Here is a 22,899-nt window from a genome sequence, read left to right as displayed (position 1 = left end):
CATTGTTCATAAAAACAAGCATATAAATTAAAATAAGACATGACTTAAAGGTCTTAGTTACCAGATCATAAAACCCCTTAAAAATCAATATTAGTCGTATAATCTACACATTTTCACGTTGAAAAGATACTACATACCTACTTTATAACTAAGCATAACGTAGAAATACAATGATTTTTAACATTCTTTTATAAGTTTGGTTTATAAGTATGTATGCAACGGAATCTTTAAACATAATTTTTATCGATTTCAAGACGTCCAATCATCCATCAAGGTCCAATGATAATACAATATTTTTTATAACTACGCTCTAATATCCTGAATAGTATCAGCAGGATAAGAAACATTAAATTAATTGTTATTTCCACTAATTTTTAGCCAGCCCACTTGCTAGTATTCAAGATAACTAAACTGACAAGCTATAATTATTTGAAAACCTCCGCACGGACACATAAAACGCACAGATAAAAAAAATAGAAAATTTTTAAAACATCGACACAGAGCGACCCTTATTTTTCGTATTACCCTGAAAATTCGGCAATGATTGATAACAATTAATATAATATTCAATCTCTGTTACGATCAAATAAATGTCTAGAAAAACACTCGTACGTTTTGTGGTCAGATCATCGCAACAATTAAGAAAAAAATATGCTTCCGCACTAAAAACCACGCGCTTGATATCATCTTCTCAAGTTCAATGCGAACTAGTGCTTCTAGCCACGACGCCAATACCTCATAAAGTCCAATTACTTTTTGTTGGTTTATTTTTTATTTTTCTTAAGCTTCGATTAAATCATGGTCAAGGAGCGATTCGATATGTTTTTATGACGTATCTCTTAAAGATATGTCTAGAGATTCGAAGATCACACGTTTTTCTTATCCACGAAAACGGCGGTGTTTTCAAAATGTCAAAAATTAAATTAAAGGATTCTTGCTGTATGAAGAAATTTTAAATAAACATTCACGGCGTCATTGAATAATAAAAGACTTCATGAAAAGGGAGAGAAGTTTATTTTCAATTAATTTTTGAAAACTTTATTACTTAACTAGCGGACCCGGCAGACTTCGTAGTGCCTCAATCGATAAATAAAAGACCTAACCTTTTGTATAAAATAAACTTAAAACAAACAAAATGAATCGGTCCGACGGGGGACACATCAAAGGAAAAACAAAATTATTATTTTTATTTAATTCCGAACATTTTCATATTTATCTGCCTTTTAAACTTTCTCTGGACTTCCACAAACAATTCAAGATCAAAATTAGCCAAATCGGTTCAGCCGTTCTCGAGTTTTAACGAGACTAACGAACAGCAATTCATTTTTATATATAGAGACTAATCATAATTAAGGAAGTCAGAAGTTAAGCATTCGCTTGGATCCAGGCTGTGTATCGGGTGACACGCACGTTGACACCAGGGAATCGAGGTAAAGCGCATCTCTCACCCCAAGAGCAGATACCGACAACGTTTCTGTTGTGGAAGAGGGGACCACCGGAGTCGCCTTGGCATTGGTCGCGACCGCCTATATCCAAGACGCCAGAACACAACATGTTGTCGGTGATACTACGACCGATTTCCGAGTAACGCTGCCTACAGATGTTTTGGTTCACTGTGTAAACTTGCACGTGACGCAAGACAGGTGACAGGGGACCATGGAACTGTAACAAAATAAACTAAGTTAGTTCAACTATTTTCGATTTAAAATTAAATAACTAAAGCTCCTATTGCCTCTGATAGGCACCCGTAACCAGCCGGCACTTTTGTTTGTTTGCTCTAAGCTTCCTTAGTCCCACTCATAAAATCTGTGAAACCCCTGTACTGAATCTGGAAAAACCTCGTGGCTACTATCTCTCCATTACAAAAAATCTCATGAAATATTATAGATAATATATAAGTTTTATGTAAATAACCTTCAAAATAAATATGAGTGTGTTTCGGATAACGCACAGTGAAGATTTATGTTTTAAATTCACCCTGAAAATTCCAGATAAACATTTAATTTTAACGTAATTATAAAAAATGACAATACTTTTGTCGTTTCTCTAAGCAACGTCACATAATACCTCATTCTTCAGACGCTATTATGCAACTTATCTTAATCGCGCAAGTGGTCAAACAGCGTTTTTTTTTTTACATTTTATCGATATTTATACTTAACATAGTCAGGATTAGCTTATGATAAAAAACAAATTGAAACTCACAGAGATAGAACCCCATCCAGTAGCCCAAACAACTTGGTTATCAGCTAATGGGTAGTTTGAGCCGGCAATGATAGCGGGACGAACGGCGTTGTTGAAGGAAAATCGAGTTGCAGAATGAATGATCGCAATGTCGTTGCCAAGACTTGTAGTGTAGCCGGGATGGATAATGATTCTGTTCGTGTTGTGAACTACGCCACCGCTATTGGGCATGGAGGATCCTACACGTAAACGCCATCGCCATGCCGGATCACCACTTTAACAAGCAACATTAGAAAATTAAACTATGAATCTGCCTTGACTTGTATCTTTACGGTGGACAGCAAATTGAACACAACAGTTTTAATTATTTTCCCCTACCTCGTCGCTGGGAGCCTAAGGGGCTATTCTAGCTACGTCCGGACGGTAGGTGAGCTCACGGGCTGAACCTGAGAGAATTTGTTAACACAAGCCCTAGTAAGATCAGTGCTTCGCAGAGTCTACCACCGGATCGAAATCGCGACCTTCTGTGAAGATCCGGCGAGAAACTCTGTGGGCTGTGTCTATGGGTTAGTTCGCTCGTCGAACTCATCTTCGTAATCGACGAGTTCGAGGAGGACGGTGACCGGTGCATGAGGATCCTAAAAGCACCGACAATGAATCCGGGGGATCCGACAAGACATGTTTCGGGCGATCGGAATAGCCATGTTTCATCTTTTTGGCTCTGCGTTTAGGTAGCTGGAGGTAGTAAACCTATTTTCATGTGCCAAACATTAACTTATTAGTGAATAATAGATCGTTGATGCCTAAAATTGTGGTTTACCAGGTAAATGAAATAACTTACACAACGCAGTGACCGGCGGTAAGGACGGCTCTGCTGTTCAGAATGCTACCTCCGCATGACTGGCTGAAGGAGGTGCCCAAAAACGAGAATAGCAAGGCCACCATTTCAGGGTATTGCTGGATGGTGGTCTCGGTGCCGCCAACGATCCTCTGTGGATTCGTTGGCCCAGCTAATCAAATACAAAACTAAATGTTAATTTGTAAAGCTAGTATTAACGTGTTGGCGAGACATTTGTTGCTTACTTAGCGAAAACCAATATTAAATTTAAAAAAAAATCTGATTTCAAATAAGATATTTGCGCTATTCAACACTCACGTGCTCCATAGAAGTTCTACAAAGTCCGATGGAGAGAATGCTATCCAATTGAAGATAATTAAGACGAAAGTATAATTTTGGTAATTCGACTATGTTTTGGTCGCCAGTAACGTAAGCAGACAGTTATATATTTGTATTGTGTATAGCGTCCGTTCAATCATAACGCATTCTTTCAGTATCGAACAATAACTAGCTTTGAGGTATATGGATGCATATTATAGGAACATTTCTCCACCATGAATTAAAAATTAAACGATCACCCTAAAATAATTCGAGATTAGTCAGAAGTTTTATTTCAGAATAAAATTTGTGACATGATTGAATGTAGATTTTTTTGCCGATACAAAGTAACAAATATTCAAAGTAGTTATAGTTGATTTTCTCTATTCTCTATAGTTGATATTCAAAACAAATTTATCTGATCTTGACCTCGATTAAGATGAATCTAGCATTACAAATATATCGAATATTCCACAATGCCTTATGGTTTGGACGAGGCCTTATGATTTTAGCGCTTAAATCAGCTCACAGCTGCGATCCAAAAGTCGAAATAAAAACTTACTTTACTTAGTACTGAATATCAATCTCATTAAAGTTCATCGCTTATACGATATTTAATATTTTTATTGTTCGCGCAATTATCGAGAATCAATCGGAATCATTGAAACTTCAAAATTTCGATTAGTTTATTATATTCATTAATAATTTTTTTTGTATTTCACATTTTGAAAAGGACACCTAAAACTGGTCAAGACATATATGAAAAATAAAGCAATTTAATATACTGACGAGAAAGTAGTAGTTAAGTTTTTGTCTTTGCTCATTTATGATTACAAAATTAATAAATTATAATATTATTTATATATAATTAATAGCCGTACTCGCCCGCTTCGCTGGGCATTTAAAATTAACATTATTATTTATTGTCATTATTATTAGGGAGTCCATCACTCATATGAATATTAGCCTATCCATTAAGTACATATATTTTCTACATGGATACCAAGTTTCAAGTCAATCGGATCCATGGTTCAGTAGTTATAACGGAACATCCGTAAAAACCACTGTAGATTTATATATTAGTATATAATAATATAATATTATAGTTTAATCAAATTACCTGTGACAGCGGCCAAACCGTAAACAAACAACAATATGGCGGTACGCATTTTCGAACAAATTGATATGATGAAAATAACTTCAGTTTCCTTATATAGGTTAACGTATCTTTATTTTAATCTACATTATCGGTTAAGTGTTTATTTAAATGATTATGATTAATACAAGATTTAATTTTTAAGTAAGGATGGCAACTATTATTGATTATTGTCAAGGAGCAAACGCAAGACAGGGTCAAGTGGAGACAACTTGTGAGGGCCCTATGTACCAGCGTACCAAAATGGATACTGGATTACAACCACAACAACATAAGTTGCGCAGTACTTAATAACAAATTAATAGTTTTTTATGTTAGCTCATCTGACTCTAAGGTGCATAACACGATCATTGGTGTAAGATTGACAATAAACTCATATTTAAAACAACGCTAATGACGTCTTAAAATAAGATATTTCATTTCCGAATCAAAGGAATGATTGATTATCAGAAAATCATGAAGTACATTTTTAAACCATAATAAGCGTATGTAACGCTAAGCTCTAGGTTTGCTATAGAGACACAGAAGTTAATCTCAAAGGCGCAATAGTAAATTAAATAATGTGAAGTTGTAAATAATGTAAAATGTTGGCCTTGTTGTAAAGCGATGTGGTGTAGAATACAAAATAATCGTATAAAAAAAATATATTCTAAAACGATATTTATTGTGTGAACTTAATAGTTGATAAAGTTTGAATTAATTGGATTAGGAACGAGGCTAACGTATATTAATTCAATTAAGGTTTATAATTATTGATTTACATTTCATTTCAACGAACGTCTTCCACGATGATTTTGTTCAAGATTGACTTCCACGGTGAAGGAATAACAACGTGTAATAAAAATCAAACCCGCAAAATTATAATTTGCGTAATTACTGGTGGTAGGACTTCTTGTGTGTGAGTCCGCACGGGTAGGCACAACCGCCCTGCCTATTTCTGCCGTGAAACAGTAATGCTTTTTGGTTTAAAGGCGGGGCAGCCGTTGTATCTATACTGAGACATTAGAACTTATATCTCAAGATGGGTGGCGCATTTACGTTATAAATGTTTGTGGGTTCCAGTAACTACTTAACACACATCTAAGCAAGAATTTTTTTTTAAAAATATAGAAAATCGCTGCTAAAATCGTACCGCGACATATTTAACATCTTCGATATTATCCTGTTACTTGTATTTCGCAAAGCATTTATGCGTTTATCGGCGCACGTGTCAAGAACAATAACGTCCTTTTTTTTTGAGCGACAGGAGGTTTTAGTCGGTTCGACTCCGACAAGCCCCGCAAGCGATTCCCAGTGCAGGGAGAAACTCCGGCGATTTCCTCCTGACCAAAAAAGTATTCTAAACATTAAATGAAATATAATGATATAGCGTGAGAGCAGTTAGTTGCTAACATTACCCTGCATATTTCTGCCGAAGCTATACAGTTGGAACTTAGACCTTATTTCGCAATGTGGGTCTTATCGTTCACGTTGAAACGATTCCATAACCACTTAGTTTGTTAGACGTTTAATATGCAATACGTTTTTCTCCAGAAAAGGCTTGAAAGAAATCCTCTAATATTATTGATGTGCATGCATGTTAGCAACTCCTCACGGTGTATCTTTTGACTTGACTTTTAGCTGCTCTTTCTGATTTTTGATGACAATACAGAATTGCCTATTTCTGCCGTGAAGCAGTAATACGTTTCGGTTTGAAGGGTGGGGCAGCCGTTGTATCTATACTTGAGACCTTAGAACTTGTATCTCAAGGTGGGTGGCGCATTTACGTTGTGGATGTCTATGGGCTCCAGTAACCACTTAACACTAGGTGGGCTGTGAGCTCGTCCACCCATCTGAGCAATAAAAAAAAAAAACAAATTCAATTAAGTCATTAATCAGGTTACTTTTGTCGTTTTTCAATGAATTCGTTCTATCCAGAATATATCTGCGTGGCAAATTATCACGTATATATTACGTAAGTTAATAATAATGTATTTCCATTTACGGATTGGAAAGGTCAGAAGCGATTGATATCGTATCTCTCAAGTTCAATGCTAACTAGTGCTCCTAGGCACGACTAAATACTTTTTGTCGAATTTTTTCGTTGAGTTTCAATGAAATCGTAATCAAGGCGCGATTCGATATGTTTAGATATAAATCTGACTGTAGACATTAATAATAAACACATATCCAAACAGAAGATTCACGAGTTATAACATGACCGCCAGAACAGCGAAAAAATTAATTAGAAATATCAAAAATTGTAACGTATATTGTATTCAACGTATTCAATCGAGACAAACTTATTTAAATAGAATAAAAAATTGGAAACAAAGTCAAAATGACTTCACGATTTCAATCATTAGCCAGGATCAGAGCCGTGAAATGGATAGATCAACGTTTGTTAAGACTAGAGTATCGAACCAAGCTGCATCTCTCATCCCAGGACATCGATAACATTCCGCTGGGGAGGAGGGGTCCACCAAAGTCACATTTTGGTCGCAACCACCTGTCCACGACACGCCCCTCGTATATTTTGAAGCTGTAGAAAAAATTATAATGAAATAAAAACTTTCGAATGGATTTTTTTAGAGTTGTCGCGTTCAGAATCACAAACACTATTTTTCATGTGTTTTCGTAATAATGTGTAACGGCAAACGGCTTTATTGTCTTGCATTACACATATTGTCGCCGACTAAAAGCCTTGTCCTTTACTAAATAAATTTATGAAGCAAGTAATGGTATACAATCTAAAACAGTGCACATTCGCTGATATAAATCATTAAGCTTGACAACAACAAAACCATTTCACGCTGCGTCTGACGCAATTGTTCAGAAAACAAGCAATATCAAACATAAAAATCAACAGAAACCAGCCACGACCGCACAATACGTGTCATAGCGAATAAATCGCCTAACACTGACACACCGGACAGAGACGCATAGCTCCACTGAAGACCTTACCGTCTCCTTTATCAATAAACAGCTAAAAGAAAAAGAAAACATTTTAATATTGCACTCAGAGTAATATTTATCAAAATTACCCGCGTGGGACTTAATGCATTATCCCGCATTTCAAATGATGCTCACTCATTCTTCGCTTTTATCTTTACTAGAGGTCCCGCAGTACTCGAAATTCGACTATAATTAATTGGAATTGTAACTTTGTACACTATTATGATTGTATTTTATACTTCTCTAATCACAAATTTCGCCAAGACTACACTATAAAAAAATATTAATAAAGACAAACAATATTAAAATTTAATCTATTCTCAATTTCACCACAGACGTCAAGATCAAAAGTTTGACCATAAATAGTATGGTGTGTGTAATGTTTTCTTTATTGATTTAAAGTATCTTTTATGCATTATTTTAAAAAAATATAAAAACATGGTGCACTTCTTCTCTATATTCTATATAAGTGTGGAAAATTTCATACGCGCAATTTTCGTAAAAAGGGATACAAAGTTTTTGCTTCACGTATTAATATACCTATAGATTAAGAGAGTGATTCGTGGGAGCTATGGCATTGGTAACGTTGTTTACATGTCTTTCTGTATCGGCGGTTAGGTACAAGGCCTTTGACAGTGGTCACGCGTCATCAACACCGAATAATTACCATTGAATGGTGTTTTCTGCATGCGAACACACGGCTGCTGCTACGATGAAAACAATGTTACAATTACCTTGTCTTGGACCTCCGGAGATTTGGGTCCGCGCGTTATTAAACACAATGAGCTGACCTTAAACTGATCGTTAACGACGCCTAATTTATATACATATATTTTGCGATACAAAGTGAGATTCTCACGCAAAAATCAGACAGCGCGATGTTTAAATAATGCACTTCGGTAATTCGGAATGTGATAAATGGCCTAAAATAATTTGTTTTAATATTATGATTCTGATCTATGTGTTCGCACGTGGATTTTCCGATCGACTTGAAACTTTTTGGCTTTCGTACCATCAAATTACGGGAGGTAACGCGTGATTAATCTTAACAAATAAATACTTAGAAAAAAAAAACCACATCAGCGGAGCCGAATCTCACTAATTTGATGACAAAAAGTTGTCGCAAGTGTAAGTTTTATAGGGCTGCCACATTAAAGTTTTATTTTTTTGTCGTTTTAATCCTAATTTAATTTTCTCTTTATGAATGACATTTTAATATGATAATAAAAATATATTTTAATAAATTTTTACAGTATAATTAATGAAACAAATATTATAGAATCAACTTGTTCGGTATTGATTGTCTATTTTTAGTAAGGAATTAAAATTAGCTTTTACCAGGCTAGATTGAATTTCTAGACCATACGTGTCTATTTTTTTAGTTATCTGCGTCTTTAAAAGTACCTTTTACTAATTAATTTCGATATCTGATAAATAAACTTACAAGGCGATCCGGTAGCAATAAGGAACTATAAAATGCTTCTTGATTTCGCAAATTACAGCAGTCGAACTTAATGCCCTAGATGATATTGAAGCAATCAATGGCTCCGTAATGGAGGACTTAAAACTTTTTTTTTTTTTCCTATTTATGTACTGGTGGTAAGGGCGTCTCGTGAACCTACACAGGTAGCTACCATGACCCTCTTTAAAACGTGGGACAGACATTATGCTATAAAACCGAGACTTATAACTCATGTCTCAGCTCGTCTACCCATTTAAGTAATTAAAAAAAAATACACAAACAAACAACATGCCACATCAAAACAGCATGCCAAAGGCGAGTATATCTTATTATCGAGTTAAGTCGATAATAAGATATTTTCCTTTCCGGCAAAATACTTTAAAAATTCGTAAAGTGTATATCAATATACTCGTAAATATAATACAGATAAATATAAAGGTTATTCAATTATTTTCATGTTTATATTGTCGAACGACCTCTATGAAATTTTTTATATTGTAATATATAATCGCTTTAAAAACACGAAAATTTGAAGAAATAGAAACCCCGCTGTAAAATATTAAAATAAAAAGGGCCTCTTAGCAACTAAGAAATGGCTGAGAAGCATCTTTGATGTTGTTAGGCGAGATAATTTTATTTGTAAATTAATTTCTACAACGAATAATAAATATGATTTAATTCCCATAAGACGCAACCACGACGGCCACGAGCCAACCGTAACTTTGCAGTAGCCATTACCATTATGTTGCGCAACAATGCAATCTTCCATCGATCTCAAGATATATTGCACCTCATTGCACTCAAACTGTACGTAAAACTTCCGACAAATCCCTTCTATACAATAAAGCTAGCAACAAATCAAGGAGCAATATTGGTTTTGTTCAAATCACTCCGGGCCTATGGGAATGAAACCACATTAGTGGATTCCCGCGATTTTCCGCATGGGATAAGATACGTTCATAGATTTTCTGCCGTGGTTTCGTGGTCAGGCTACTATTTATCGGTTCGAGAACTCGAATAAATCTAATGAGTAACGTATCTAATGTTTTCTGTATAGAAGTCGTGACATTTTAACGTGGGGACCCGGTCCCTTTAGTAGATATCACAATAATACACATCGTTCGTGTTGTAGTTTATCCAGATTTTAATTTTACCACGATTTCCGACATGTTCTTAACCAATATCTTCAAATGTAATCTAGCTTGATTTTTGGATAAAATAATATACGTGAAATTTATGTTTTCCTGATATTTAGAAGATCGGACCAGTTTTGTTTTTTTTGAAGCAGAACTAACTCTGGGCTCGTTAAGCGACCTCCGAACATCACAGCGTGAGCGCCACTACCCACTTTGAAACTTCAATACATTAAAACGAACGCTATCTTTGGTCCACGCTCCAATACATATTTATCATCGCTTCAATTCGAATTTCGTAATGAAGATTGAACATAACAGTCGTGACTCACTGTGGCATAACTAGACCACTAAGTCCAAAGCTACTTACCTATATCGCATTATAGAATTTTAAACTGGCGCAATTGAAGCATTAAAAATCGAGTAGGAGAAGATCGTGATCGTAGTTATGCAAAACGGTTTCAGTAAATGATGGCATAGGAACATGCGGTGTTGATCACACGAAATGCAGGTAAATGTTACGAAAATGACAATCATCTTTGAGTAGATAAAAAAATTGGCTCTCGTATCAAACTTTTTTATTTATGTATTACGTGACACCACAGATAACTGAATAAATTTACAAATCACTCCATTTAACTAGCATTCACAATTGTCGGAACATTTCATTGTCATTCAAGACACGGAATACAAAGTTCATCTGGATTCTAATGCCGTTTTAGCATGGCGTCTGCGGTATTTTCTACATTTGAACACATCTTAAAAACTGATCTTATTTTAATCAACTTATTTAACGCTTTCAACTATCTTTTAAGGCAGTAGATTTGTAATAAATTTTATTAGATCTTTACTATATTGTTCTGTAAAAATTTATTATTAAATTTGATTTTATCATTTTTAATTTTTATGTGTAATAATTTCGGGAAATCTCATTTATCAGTAATTTTTCTATGTTTTTAAGTAGCTTGAATTATTATTTCTTTTTGTGAAACCAATTATTCTTCGAAATATTCTTCCATTGTGCAATCTAAAACAAAAAGACTCATCATCCCACGAAATCCATAAAAGCCTTTAAGATCACTTTGTGTTTGTAATAGCCACCTTGTACCCAAGCGTAAATTACTGTAATTACAAATTAAAGGTACTGTAGAGTGTGCCCACAAATTTATAATTTAAAAATAATTAATTCATTTCAAAAGCTCATGCGTGAGATACTTGGGAAATGCAGAAAAACTTTGAGAATCATACATAGTACATAGAATTCGTAGTAAAGAATTCCAACAATTATTTAATATAACTATTATGTAAATGTTTTGTCTGTTTGTTTTGAATATCATAAAAAAAACAGCAATTTTTTATTAATTACATCCGTTGATACATTTAAAGAATAGTTGAGAACATCCATCTGTTGTTAGTGGTCGCCGAAGAAAAATAATTGTGAACACCGCCGCCCATTTAGATATTATAATATGTTTTTGAAACTGAGTTCCTTCTCGCAGACTGAAAAAATTATAACAATGAAAAACGACTCCGAAAAACCAACATACATATTTTGTTGCAATGATTTTTGAAGCAATACCCAATAACTTATGGAACTGAAACAAAATAATTATATAATTATATTTACGATAAATAATAAAATAGTTCTATATATTATTTTCACTAATATTCCAAAAATGTATGTGAAAAAACCAGCTTTATTCGAATTTATTCACGTTTTATGGTGCGTTTCATTATTTTATAATGACTCTTTAGTTTCAATTTTAATCATTACCTAATACAGAGACGTACATTTCAAACGGGTGTCCATAAGACACCTTTCCCTTTTTTGTTTTTATTCTTGCATCTAAATTACGGCTGACGATCCCACGAGCTATGTGTGAGACCACAGTGAATAAAACACATATTCCTCCCCCCACTTTACGGCATGGGAACCACGACAAAATTGCATAAAGGCTCTCAAATAGACCGGAACGTGTGTTTTCTTTCGCGGTAAAAATATACAAGCACTGGAATGTTGAAGGCTATAGAGGAAGAGGTAGACCTAAGAAGAAATGGATGGATTGCGTGAAAGACGATATGTGAAAGAGGGGAACGAAGAAATGGTATAAAATAGAGGAGAAGGGAAGGAGAAAACATATTGCGCCGACCCCAGGTGACTGGGAGAAGGGCAGGAGAATGATGATGTCGGGACAACGCGCGAACTTCAAATTCTTTGTAGAAATTGGCAATAGAGTTACCTATTGACTCACGCTACATCCTACCAGCAGTAAATATGTTTTTAGTGAAATCATAAAACACATATTAACAATCCAATCGTTCGAGGCTCTCAACAATTGAAAACGATTTAGTGACGCTTGCGCACTGGCGTCGTGATGTACTTCGGATGGCAATCACACCGGTTCACGACTGTGTTCGACCTACGATTAACGCCGAACTAAATGCACAGAGTTTCATTACACCTCCACGGTAATTACTCAAACCTTCACTTCGTTTGACACACGATGACTCAGTGCACGCGAATGGGTGTCTCTAACGTTACCTCACTCCGTAAAGGCAGATGTTACGTCAAAACACAAAGGTTTTAGCAATTAATGTATAGCTTCTAAGCTATTGTTTTTTTTTTTGGGAGTAGAACTACCTTGACCATAGTTTAGATGCTCTGTGTGTTTAGTGCGAATTTTTTAACGTTCTCGATAGCGTAAAAGTTAACTAATAGAGTTCATCGTTTGCCTACGTTTGCCGCTAGGGGCGCTGTTCCAACTGCATACAAATTAGAGTTAGCTTTTATGCTAACGAGAACGTTAAAAAACTTATACTTAGCACACTGTATTGTATACGATGATATTCTGTGCATTTTTTAGAGGTGAGGCTTCGACGATGAAAGAATGTAAATTAAAAAAAATTGTAAAATTTTATTGCGTAATTAAGAATTACGGGTCGCCGTCATTTTGCTTTATTGGAAAACGCCATATGCTTTCATAGGCATTCATTACGTCTGTTCTTCCTATGGCATATGGCGTTTCAATCATTCTTCAGATCAGATGATGATCAGATGATTTCAATCATTCTTCGAAGGGTTCCAGTGATCATTTAGGATCATAACCATGAGCTAGTCTGTCCATCTAGGTCACTGGAGATATTCGAAGACTTCGCAATAATACAATAAAGGTTAATCCAAAGTTGCAGTCAGAATTAGGAAACTAGCGTCCACCACCTAAACAAAATTCCATTATTATGATTGACACTTCAAGACTCATTTTCTGTGATGTGGTGAATTTGACATTCTTAAACAAACCTCACCCAAAAAAACTCTAAAACATGCCAATAGCACAGCTATTGACAAAAAATACAAGAAGAAAATCGGTTGACAAACAGAAAAGAATTAATCCTTTATTTGGTTGTTAGTATAGTTTGTTTGTAATTATATCCTATTACGAACAATAAGATAAAAATAATATGTCTTGATTATTTTCACATTCAAGAGACACTTTTTTTTTGATTTTATTAATTAGAAAATTGTTAGTTTTGTTCATTATGTATATATTTAAAAAACTTTATTTGAATTTGATCCTTGAGAGTGAAAACTTTTTTTTCTTCTTCGCTGGGTGGACGAACTCACGGTACACCTGGCGTTAAGTGGTTACCTGAATCCACAGACATCTACAATGTAAATCCCGCTACCCACCTTGAGACATCAGTTCTAAGTCTCAGTTTTTACAGTACAATGGCTGCCGCACCCTTCAAACCGAAACGCATTACTGCTTCACGACAGAAATAGGCAGGCTGATGGTACCTACCCGTGCGGACTCACAAGACGTCCTACCACCAGTTAAAAGCTGATATACTTTCATAACTCCCTCGATCTTCTCTCTCCTTTTCGTAAATTAAAATTCTCCTCTTTTTCGTGCAGTTCAAAGACCAATGGACATCAAGAACCGGCCCCGTATTCCAATTCCCGACGAGGATCCGTACAGCATCGCCAGTTCGAATGTCAACGGCTCCGGGTCAAGCGGCAGTTCAGGAGGCTACGGACTCGGCAACGGTCACAACGGACACGGAGTCGTCGCGGCTACTAGGGAGCAGCTGATGATGCAGATGGGTCAAAGGCGAGGAGAGAGACCACCTAATCTACCGCCCAGGGAGAATGGATATGGACCAGCTGATATTCCGAAGGTCAGTATCGTGCTTACGCGTTTCCTACAAAGGGGCGGATAATATTTAGTATAGTGTAGTAGTAGTATGTAGTAACATAATATTTAGTTCAAGGAGTACGGTACCTTAGACTTAGAACAAAATGGCCTGCAATTATGACAATAAAAACGTACATACAGATTCTTATTTTATAGATTTTAGTGGTGAACGATCTCACGGGCTACCCGGTGTTACGTGGTTATCAGAGTTTATGCACATTCCAACGTGAATGTCACCACGTCTCAATTATAGTGTCCCGTCCTTTATAACGAAACGCTTAGCCGCAAAAATACGCAACCAGTCGCTCCTACCCTTGTAGCTTATATTCTGTACCGGTAAACTTACATTACTTTCTCATCAAAATGCGATTTTTTTTTTATTTCATAGTTTTTTTTCTTTTTCTTAAATTGTCGGACGAGGTCACTACCTATCAACTATCTGGTGTAAATTGGTTAGCGCAGTCCTTATACACCAAACAACGTGAAAGTCACCATTCATCTTGAGACAAGTACCTCTAAGTCTTAGTTTTACAGTACAACGGCTGCCCCATTCGTCAAACTGAAACGCATTAGCGCTTCACGGTAGAAATAGACAGGATGATGGTCCTTACCCGTGCGGGCTCACAAGACGCCGTGCTAGCTCTAAAATCATATATCAGCATATCAATCATTTTGCAAATCCTTCTAAGCTCTCACAGATTGAAGATTGCCCGATAAACTTGTTTCCTGCCTTGTTTTCATTTTAATTTAATAGATGTGGTTACTGTATCCCATTGGCGAGGTAATTTTCAAAGTGAAAATTGCAAATAACTTTAGCACGTTATTGGAATTATTTTCATATGTTTTTTATTACAATATTACACTTTAGTTTTATTTTGTTACATTTTACTAGATGATGACCGGTTTTTTTTTTTAAAACGCCATCTTGTTGTGTCTTTAAAGCGGTTAGTTGCCCTCAATTAAGAAAAATAGTATTATTATTCGCCAATAGATGTCGGGAAGAGTTGGTTATTGAAAACACGAATAAAACAACATTTTCTGAAAATAAATCGTAGCTAGATCGATTTATCGGCCCCGAAATCCCCTGTATACTAAATTTTATGAAAATCGTTGGAGCCGTTTTCGAGATTCAGATTATACTTTATATACAAGAATTGCTCGTTTAAAGGTATAAGATTACTAGTCACTTCATATAGATACGCTATTAGTTGCAATAAAAAAAACTTAGAAGTGCTAAAATGATAATTTTAATAATTAACGTTTTGGCAGTTCTCAATGTTTTTAATTTGAATACAGATATTAAAATTCGAATAAATAAAACAAGGCGCAGTTTATCTTGAGTTATTTTCATAATCTAAAATACTAAGACCAGTAATTGGTAAAGTTGATTCACTACATTTATATGTATATATTTCATTAATAATCTCGAAACTTTTATAACAGCTAATGAATCAATAAAAAATAAAAAAACATCAGACTTGATAAGAGCCATCTTCAAATTGATCCATATGGAGCGTTCACAAAAACAAAATGAAAAAAATCTTGTTTTTAAATCGACTAAATATTCATGAAGAAAATAAATATTAAATTAAAATGTTATAGAAAATTACAAAACTTATATTAATTTATAATGCTTGTTTTTTTAATTACACGATTATTTAGATGTTTTTTTACATTTAACATTTTTGAGATACTAACAACTACAAGATATTTTTATGTATTCGAAATAATGCTTTACCGATATAATTTTCCAGGTCATATAGTAAAAAATAAAACATACTCGTCTATAAAACAAAATTAGACCACATCAGTCTCCCAAGCGAATAAAATATACATTGCGATTTTCAACTTTACGCTAAATTTGGTGATGCAATGAAAGATGGAATCAAATTTTAAACAAAACTAGAGGTCCCGCAGTAGTCGAAATTCGACTATAATTAATTGGAATTGTAAGTTTGTACACTATTATGATTGTATTTAATACTTCTATAATCACAAATTTCGCCAAGACTATACTATAAAAAATATTAACAAAGACATACCATATTCTATTCTCAATTTGACAACAGACGTCAAGAACAAAAGTTTGACAATAAATAGTATGCATGCGTGTGTGCGTCAAATACATGGTATGTAGTGTGTGTAATGTTTTCTTTATTGATTTAATGTATCTTTTATGCATTATTTTAAAAAAATATTATTCTTCTCTATATTCTCTATAAGTGTGGAAAATTTCATACTCCTCCGTCCGCGCAATTTTCGTAAAAAGGGATACAAAGTTTTTACTTCACGTATTAATATATAGATGTAATGTTAAATTTACTTATTCTTTGAAAGCTCGGAATAAAACCGCAGCTCATAAATAAAATAAACACTAACCATATCGTATTGATAAAGTCTCAATTTATGCTAATTGAAACCCCGAAAATAAATGTAGGTGCTTTGTGTAATTCTAATCTTATTTTATTTATTATTGACGTTTCTGAACATTTGACTCAATAAACAAATTTATATTTTATATTTTAAGGGAGCATTTATTAATTACATTGACTTGGCGCACAGTCGTTATTGCTCCTGATGCTCCTCCTCTTTTACTGGTGGTAGAACGTCATGTGAGTCCGTACGGGTAGGTACCACCACCCTGCCTATTTCTGCCGTGAAGCAGTAATGCGTTTCGGTTTGAAGGGTGGGGTAGCCGTTGTAACTATACTGAAACCTTAGAACTCATATCTCAAGGTGGGTTGGTGGCGTTTACGTTGTAAATGTCTATGGACTCCGGTAATCACTTAACACCAAGTGGGCTGTGAGCTCGTCCACCAATCGAAGTAAAAAAAAAAATACATTAGTGTGATAAACAGTTTGTTTGGTCTTCGTATCTTCCTGTGCGTTATGAAAATATGTTTTATTACATGAATCGAAAAAAAAACCGTGACTGTAATATTCTTAAAAAAAAATTGGTAATAAAACACCGTTTATATGTACTATAATCAAAACAACGTATTTAGAGAGAGAGAGAGAGAGAGAGAGAGAGAGAGAAGAGACAGAATACACTTTATTGCACACCAAAACACAATTTACATACAAAAAACAATCAAAAAAAGCAGATACATTTGTACAATATTTAAATTTGTTTAATACTAAACGGGATCCTATATTTATCCTAATTAATCCTAAATATATTCAGTCTTAGAAAGTATTATTAGCATGAAATCTCTAATATTACATCACCGTCCCAAGATATCGTCAAAAACGACTAATTATGCACAATTAATTCATATAATTCCGTATTAAGACGTAGAAAGAGGTATATTTAATCCATCTCAACAAATCTGACGACATTATTATGCAACTTATTATTTCGTTTGTGCCACAATTTTACTATCTCGTTCGCGACCTGAGGCTTTATCCGCTAACACATATTTCTTACTAGCGACCCGCCCTCGCTTCGCTTCGGAAACATTAAATTTTATTATTAATAGTTGAGTCCCGCGATGTTACCCGCGGTTATTGTCGTACCGCGGATGACGCCGTGGGGCGAAGCTAATCTAAAAGAAGTAGCCTAAGTTACTCCTTATATCATCAGCTACCTGTCAGTGAAAGTCCTGTCAAAATCGGTCCAGCCGTTTCAGAGATTAGCCGGAACAAACAGACAGACAGACAAAAATTGTAAAAAATGCTATTTTGGTCTATGTACCGTATATATTCATATGCATGTAGTAAAAAGCGGTTATTTTAATATTACAAACAGACGCTCCAATTTTATTTATATGTATAGATTACGCAAGAAACACGTTTATTTATGAAATAACATAATAATAATATAATAAGTTCTCAATATAAAAAATATAAAAAAACGAGGTGAAAGTTCAATAGGATTAACGCTTGTCGATTCGTAGTTCTTGTCCGACAGTTGTAGACAAGGCGTATTGCAACTTCAATGTCGAACAATGGTAGCCCTCGGCGGGATATCAACTTATCTTAGATCTCATCTATGTAGTGTCCGAGATAAACGATTGTAAGCGTTCACTTCAGTTTGTTATTTACTTAAACGCTTCGTTCTCTTGAACGATCCTTTGATATTATACAAATTAACTGTCTTTTGTACGCCGGTTAGCCTTCACTTTTAGAGCTTACACGTTGAATGTACTAGATTAGCTCACGGTACACGAGTGCTGACGAAGCCCGTTATATTGTTAGGAAAATTATAATCGCGTAAGTTTTGAGTTGTGTCATCATTGTATTTGACTGGTGGTAGGACCTCTTATGAATCCGCACGGGTATGTACCACCACCCCGCCTATTTCTTCGAGATCTTAGAACTTATATCTCAAGGTGGGTGGCGCATTTACGTCGTAAATGTCTATGGGCTCCAGTAACCACTTCACACCAGATGGGCTGCGAGCTCGGTAACCCAACTAAGCAATAAAAATAATAATATAGGGAACTGTTCAAACGCTAAACGTAAAGATACTGTATGGATTCATTTTTCTACCTCTTAATATTGTTTTGTTATTAAACCCTTATTTACTATCTAATTGAAGTCATACCCAACTGTGAAGTCTACATAATCGTGAATCTCAATTTGTGGAAAACTCGGATATCCCTTAAAAAAAGACCTATTGGATTTTGGGTGGTTCAGTTTGTAAATTCTCGGATAAAATGAATAAATTGTATTCCAATTGTAGATAAATCTTACTATTTTATACGATATGGTATAATTTTGGAATTTATGTAATTTATCAATGATTTAATTATTAGACAAAGTATTTGCGTCGTGGAAATCAAACTATTTAAACAGAGTAACTCCTACTGACCGCGAAACGGCTAAATGTAGCACTTGTGATTTACTTTTGTTAATAAAATGTTGATTTGCAGACATTATTAAAGGTTACACATACATATCAGACCGTGAAAGTCGCTACTCATCTTAAGACATGAGCTTGAAGTCGATATTGTATTATATGTATGGGTCGTTCCATTATTTAAATGAAATACATATTCGCGACAGAACTAGGTAGAATTTTGCTACCTATGCGTACCAAAAACAATTTATTTTATTACAGTAAAATAAAAAGATACCTTAACATCAATCTTTTTATCCTGACAAGGCGGTAAGATGTTAATGCACTAACAATTTTATTGTATGACACAATATTTAAGGTGTGTAAGCTCGTGCTTTAGCACGCGTATTCGGCATTAATCTTGTCTAGATTTAATGTAAGTTTTCTTATATCTGTCCGTAATTTTTATTTCTAATACTTATATATAATACAAAAAAAAACAAATTTTTTTCCGATCTAGCTTTGACTATAGTCAATTGCTTTTGATCTATGTTGTCAATGTGCATTGTGTTAGTAGGATTCGATAAGCCGTAAGTGTATTAAAAATAATAATTAGAAACAGTTCGTTTTTTTATTTTCCGCCTTCACAAGGAAAATATCAATAGTAAAAAAGAGAAAATGTAACAAACACATATTTAATGAACCGTAATGTATCGCAGATAAAAAGGTATCGTTTGCAAAAGAAATACGTTCATAATACACATTTTAGCGAACTTGTTATTAATTACATATATTAAAATAAAATAGAAGTAACAAATAAAATGTAAAGATTTTCCTACTATAACGAAAATTTATTCATGTTAATGTTATACCTATGACAATGACAATACCATTTAAAAGTACTGTTAATTTAATGCAAAAAACTGCTTTATCAAAATTACAAAACGCGATGTTGTACCTCGTAAAAATCTTTTAGTGAGATTTTTATATAATAATGAAATTCTTTATTATTTATTTTCAGCCGGATTATGATGACATCGAGGCTAACGGTCGCGGTCCAGCGCAGTTTCCGAGAGGAAAATCAGACAAAGGCAAAGAAAAGAAATATGGTAAGCATAATAATAAAATATCTGACACTAAAACCCAAACTATGTATTACTATATATATTTATATTATAATGCAATTTTAATTGATATGTTAGTTGATTGAGAGGAATCGAATTATTCTTGGTATCTGCGTAACACTATATATTCACGTTGCAATCAATTTTTTCCTAAGCAATGACTTTACAAACTAATCTATCAGAGTAAGACAAAATACAATAATTAATTGAAATAAGCTATGAATATTGTTGGCAAAAAGAAGTCGTAGCTTGAGACGACTAAAAGCCGAAGACTATTTGCTTAGCTGTAGCATGCTCTATTGGAGACCAAAATCATACAGTGAATCGAAGAAAATTTATTAATTTCAGTTTTAACATATGGTTTTGTCTGTAATGTCATATTTGTGTAAAACCCCCATCACATAATCTACTGTTAACTAAACTAGACTTATGCAACATTTATTTTTAAAATAAGAAATATGATTTAATTTTTATATAAATAATAAAATTAGATTTGATTGGACGTTGTAGGCAGCGGCTTGGCTCTGCCCCTGGCATTGCTGAAGTACATGGGCGACGGTAACCACTCACCATCAGGTGGGCCGTATGCTCGTCTGCCTACAAGGGAAATAAAAAATAAAAAAAAGACGCTCGACTCAAACGCTGTCGCGAAATAATTGTCTATGTAATTCCCAAAAGTAGAAACGAAAAAAAAAAAAGGATTTTTAAGAAAAGGATCTGTTTATATCGGAATTTATTAAATAGTATTTGGATATGAGATGATTAGAATCTTGGCAAAGTAACTCATTTCCTAACTTTAACGCGAAAGTACAAGAAAGTAAATTACACGGAAAAACCAAAGATAAATACAATATTCTAGAAGCACCTAGAATTTTGTTGGAACGAAATCCCTAAATAACAAAATCCTTTCGTTAATTAGTCGTAGGAGATAAATTCACCTCATCAGGAGTGGTACCACGTGTTCTGTCTTGCTCAATGGGCTATTATAGTATTTAAAATGGTCAAGTTTTAAATACGCCTTAAGAATGGTAGCTCGCTTCACCCACCTTATATGGACAATCTGCGCCTCATAACTCCTCAGCGTTCGACAAATGGCCACTGAATTACAAATACTCGAGTTTATTTTGTTTTTTGACCTAGTAATGTGAGACAATGTACGTTAGCTAGTGAGAGGTCAGACCGGCTACTGATTTTTTTCTCAAGGTGTGTGTACCTCAATGCTTTTTGCAGATTACTTTGGAATAGAGGAGTTTCTTAATTGATATTTTTAAATAATTAATCATTAAATAATCAATAGCTCGTGAAGACTTAGCGTGGATAGTCCTCCCTAGTATCAAGTAGCTTAGTAGCCTGGGTAGTCCGACGATCAGTTGAAGGTCGTGAGAATTCGCTGAATGCAGGTCGCGCAGACCCGGTCATTTTGGCGAGGCTTGGGAGAGGCTTATATCTAACAGTAGACTTCTGTGGGCTGAAAGATAGAATCATTAAATGCCGACACAAAATCACCAGATAACAATATTTTTATAATTACAAAAGAAACAACTTTACCTATTTATTCAGGCTACTTTTGATTGTGTATGTGAGAGAACGAACTTTTGGCCCATCATGACCCATTTAGTATTAATTGGTTACTAGAGCTCATAGATATTAAAACTTTACTTTCGCCACTCGCCTTGAGACATGACAAAGTCACATTTGTATGTATAACCGGTATTTCAAGAAATCTGTTGATCACTTCAGTGGTTACACGGAACGAAACAATTATTGTCGTTCGTTTTCTCATACTAATATTTCTTAACTACTAATATTTCCCAGCTCACTGAGTTTCTTGTCAAATCTTCTCAGTGGGTCGCGTTTCCAATCCGGTGGTAGATTCTGCGGAGCATTGCTCTGACTAGGGCCAGTGTTAGCAACACTTCCGGCTTGAGCCCCGAGAGCTCACCTACACGCTAGGGTGAAGCTGAAATAGCCTCTCAAGGCTATCAGCCTAGGTAGGAAAAAATACTAATGTTTCTAACAATTGTTTTGCCAGATTGTCAGAATATTTAACAGAGACCGCGTTAAATACGTTTCTTTAATAAAAATAAATATTCTTGTATACGCTCTAAGATAATGTGAATCTATGGCATAAATCACGAGATTAACCTTTATGCGTTACACTTCACAATGAGTCGTTGCATTGCGTTCATTCCGAGTGTCCGTGGATCGGCCAAACACTCGTTGACAACGCGAATTTATAGCCCGGACAGACAATTTATACGAAGGTACGGACCAAGTGTGAACATTATATCAAACACTTGACACAACATCATTTATATAGGATCGTTGTCCACGTGCCCTTACAACGATTTATGAGAGCAAAACAATGTTAGACGGTCTTTAAGATAGACTTTATATTTGAATATTCGGTAGGACAGATGGCAAAGTTTTGAATACGCGTGTCTTAAGAAAATGAGATGAATCACAAAAAATAATTTGGAGCTATTTGACAATATCGCTCATGACGTAATTACTACTACTTCGGATTCCGCGTTTTTTTTTTTGTTTTTTTTTATTGCTCTTGTAGGCAGACGAACATACGGCTCACCTGATGGTGAGTGGTTACCGTCGCCTGTAGACTTCAGCAATGCCAGGGGCAGAGTCAAGCCGCTTAGACATAATGGAATAATAATATCTTTTACGGTTTAATCGCGGCTTAAATTTTTACGGCTTTTTCTGGTCGAACGGCAATGATCACGAAAACGGTAAAATATTTAAAATGTCGGAAATTATAAAAT

At 34.8% G+C, this 22,899-nt stretch overlaps 2 protein-coding genes across 4 annotated transcripts in view; one reads left to right on the top strand and one right to left on the bottom strand.

The window, feature by feature from the left end:
* LOC101737074 (uncharacterized) overlaps window positions 1-22,899 on the top strand; it is a 240,073-nt gene that overhangs the window by 209,666 nt on the left and 7,508 nt on the right. For both annotated transcript variants that reach the window (XM_038010911.2, XM_004929973.4), the window contains 2 exons: window positions 13,939-14,201; window positions 20,020-20,107. In XM_038010911.2, coding sequence (XP_037866839.1) covers window positions 13,939-14,201; window positions 20,020-20,107 — 351 coding nt within the window. The remainder of the gene's footprint in view (window positions 1-13,938; window positions 14,202-20,019; window positions 20,108-22,899) is intronic.
* Window positions 998-21,279, bottom strand: LOC101736943 (trypsin, alkaline C). 2 transcript variants are annotated; one of them, XM_062668799.1, is made up of 4 exons: window positions 21,169-21,279; window positions 3,026-3,194; window positions 2,206-2,458; window positions 998-1,662 (listed from the first exon to the last, which is right to left on the bottom strand). In XM_062668799.1, the coding sequence occupies exons 2-4, from the start codon at window positions 3,127-3,129 to the stop codon at window positions 1,366-1,368; spliced, it is 654 nt and encodes a 217-aa protein (XP_062524783.1). In that variant the 5' UTR covers window positions 3,130-3,194; window positions 21,169-21,279; the 3' UTR covers window positions 998-1,365. The 2 variants fall into 2 exon arrangements, with proteins under 2 accessions (XP_062524783.1, XP_004930029.2); XM_004929972.5 differs by lacking the exon at window positions 21,169-21,279 and adding an exon at window positions 4,461-4,524.

Source organism: Bombyx mori, chromosome 5 (genome assembly GCF_030269925.1).
Source record: "Bombyx mori chromosome 5, ASM3026992v2".
Taxonomy (NCBI): Eukaryota; Metazoa; Arthropoda; class Insecta; order Lepidoptera; family Bombycidae; genus Bombyx; species Bombyx mori.
Note: the sequence above shows the minus strand (reverse complement) of the source record. Positions and strands in the feature narration are given on the sequence as shown.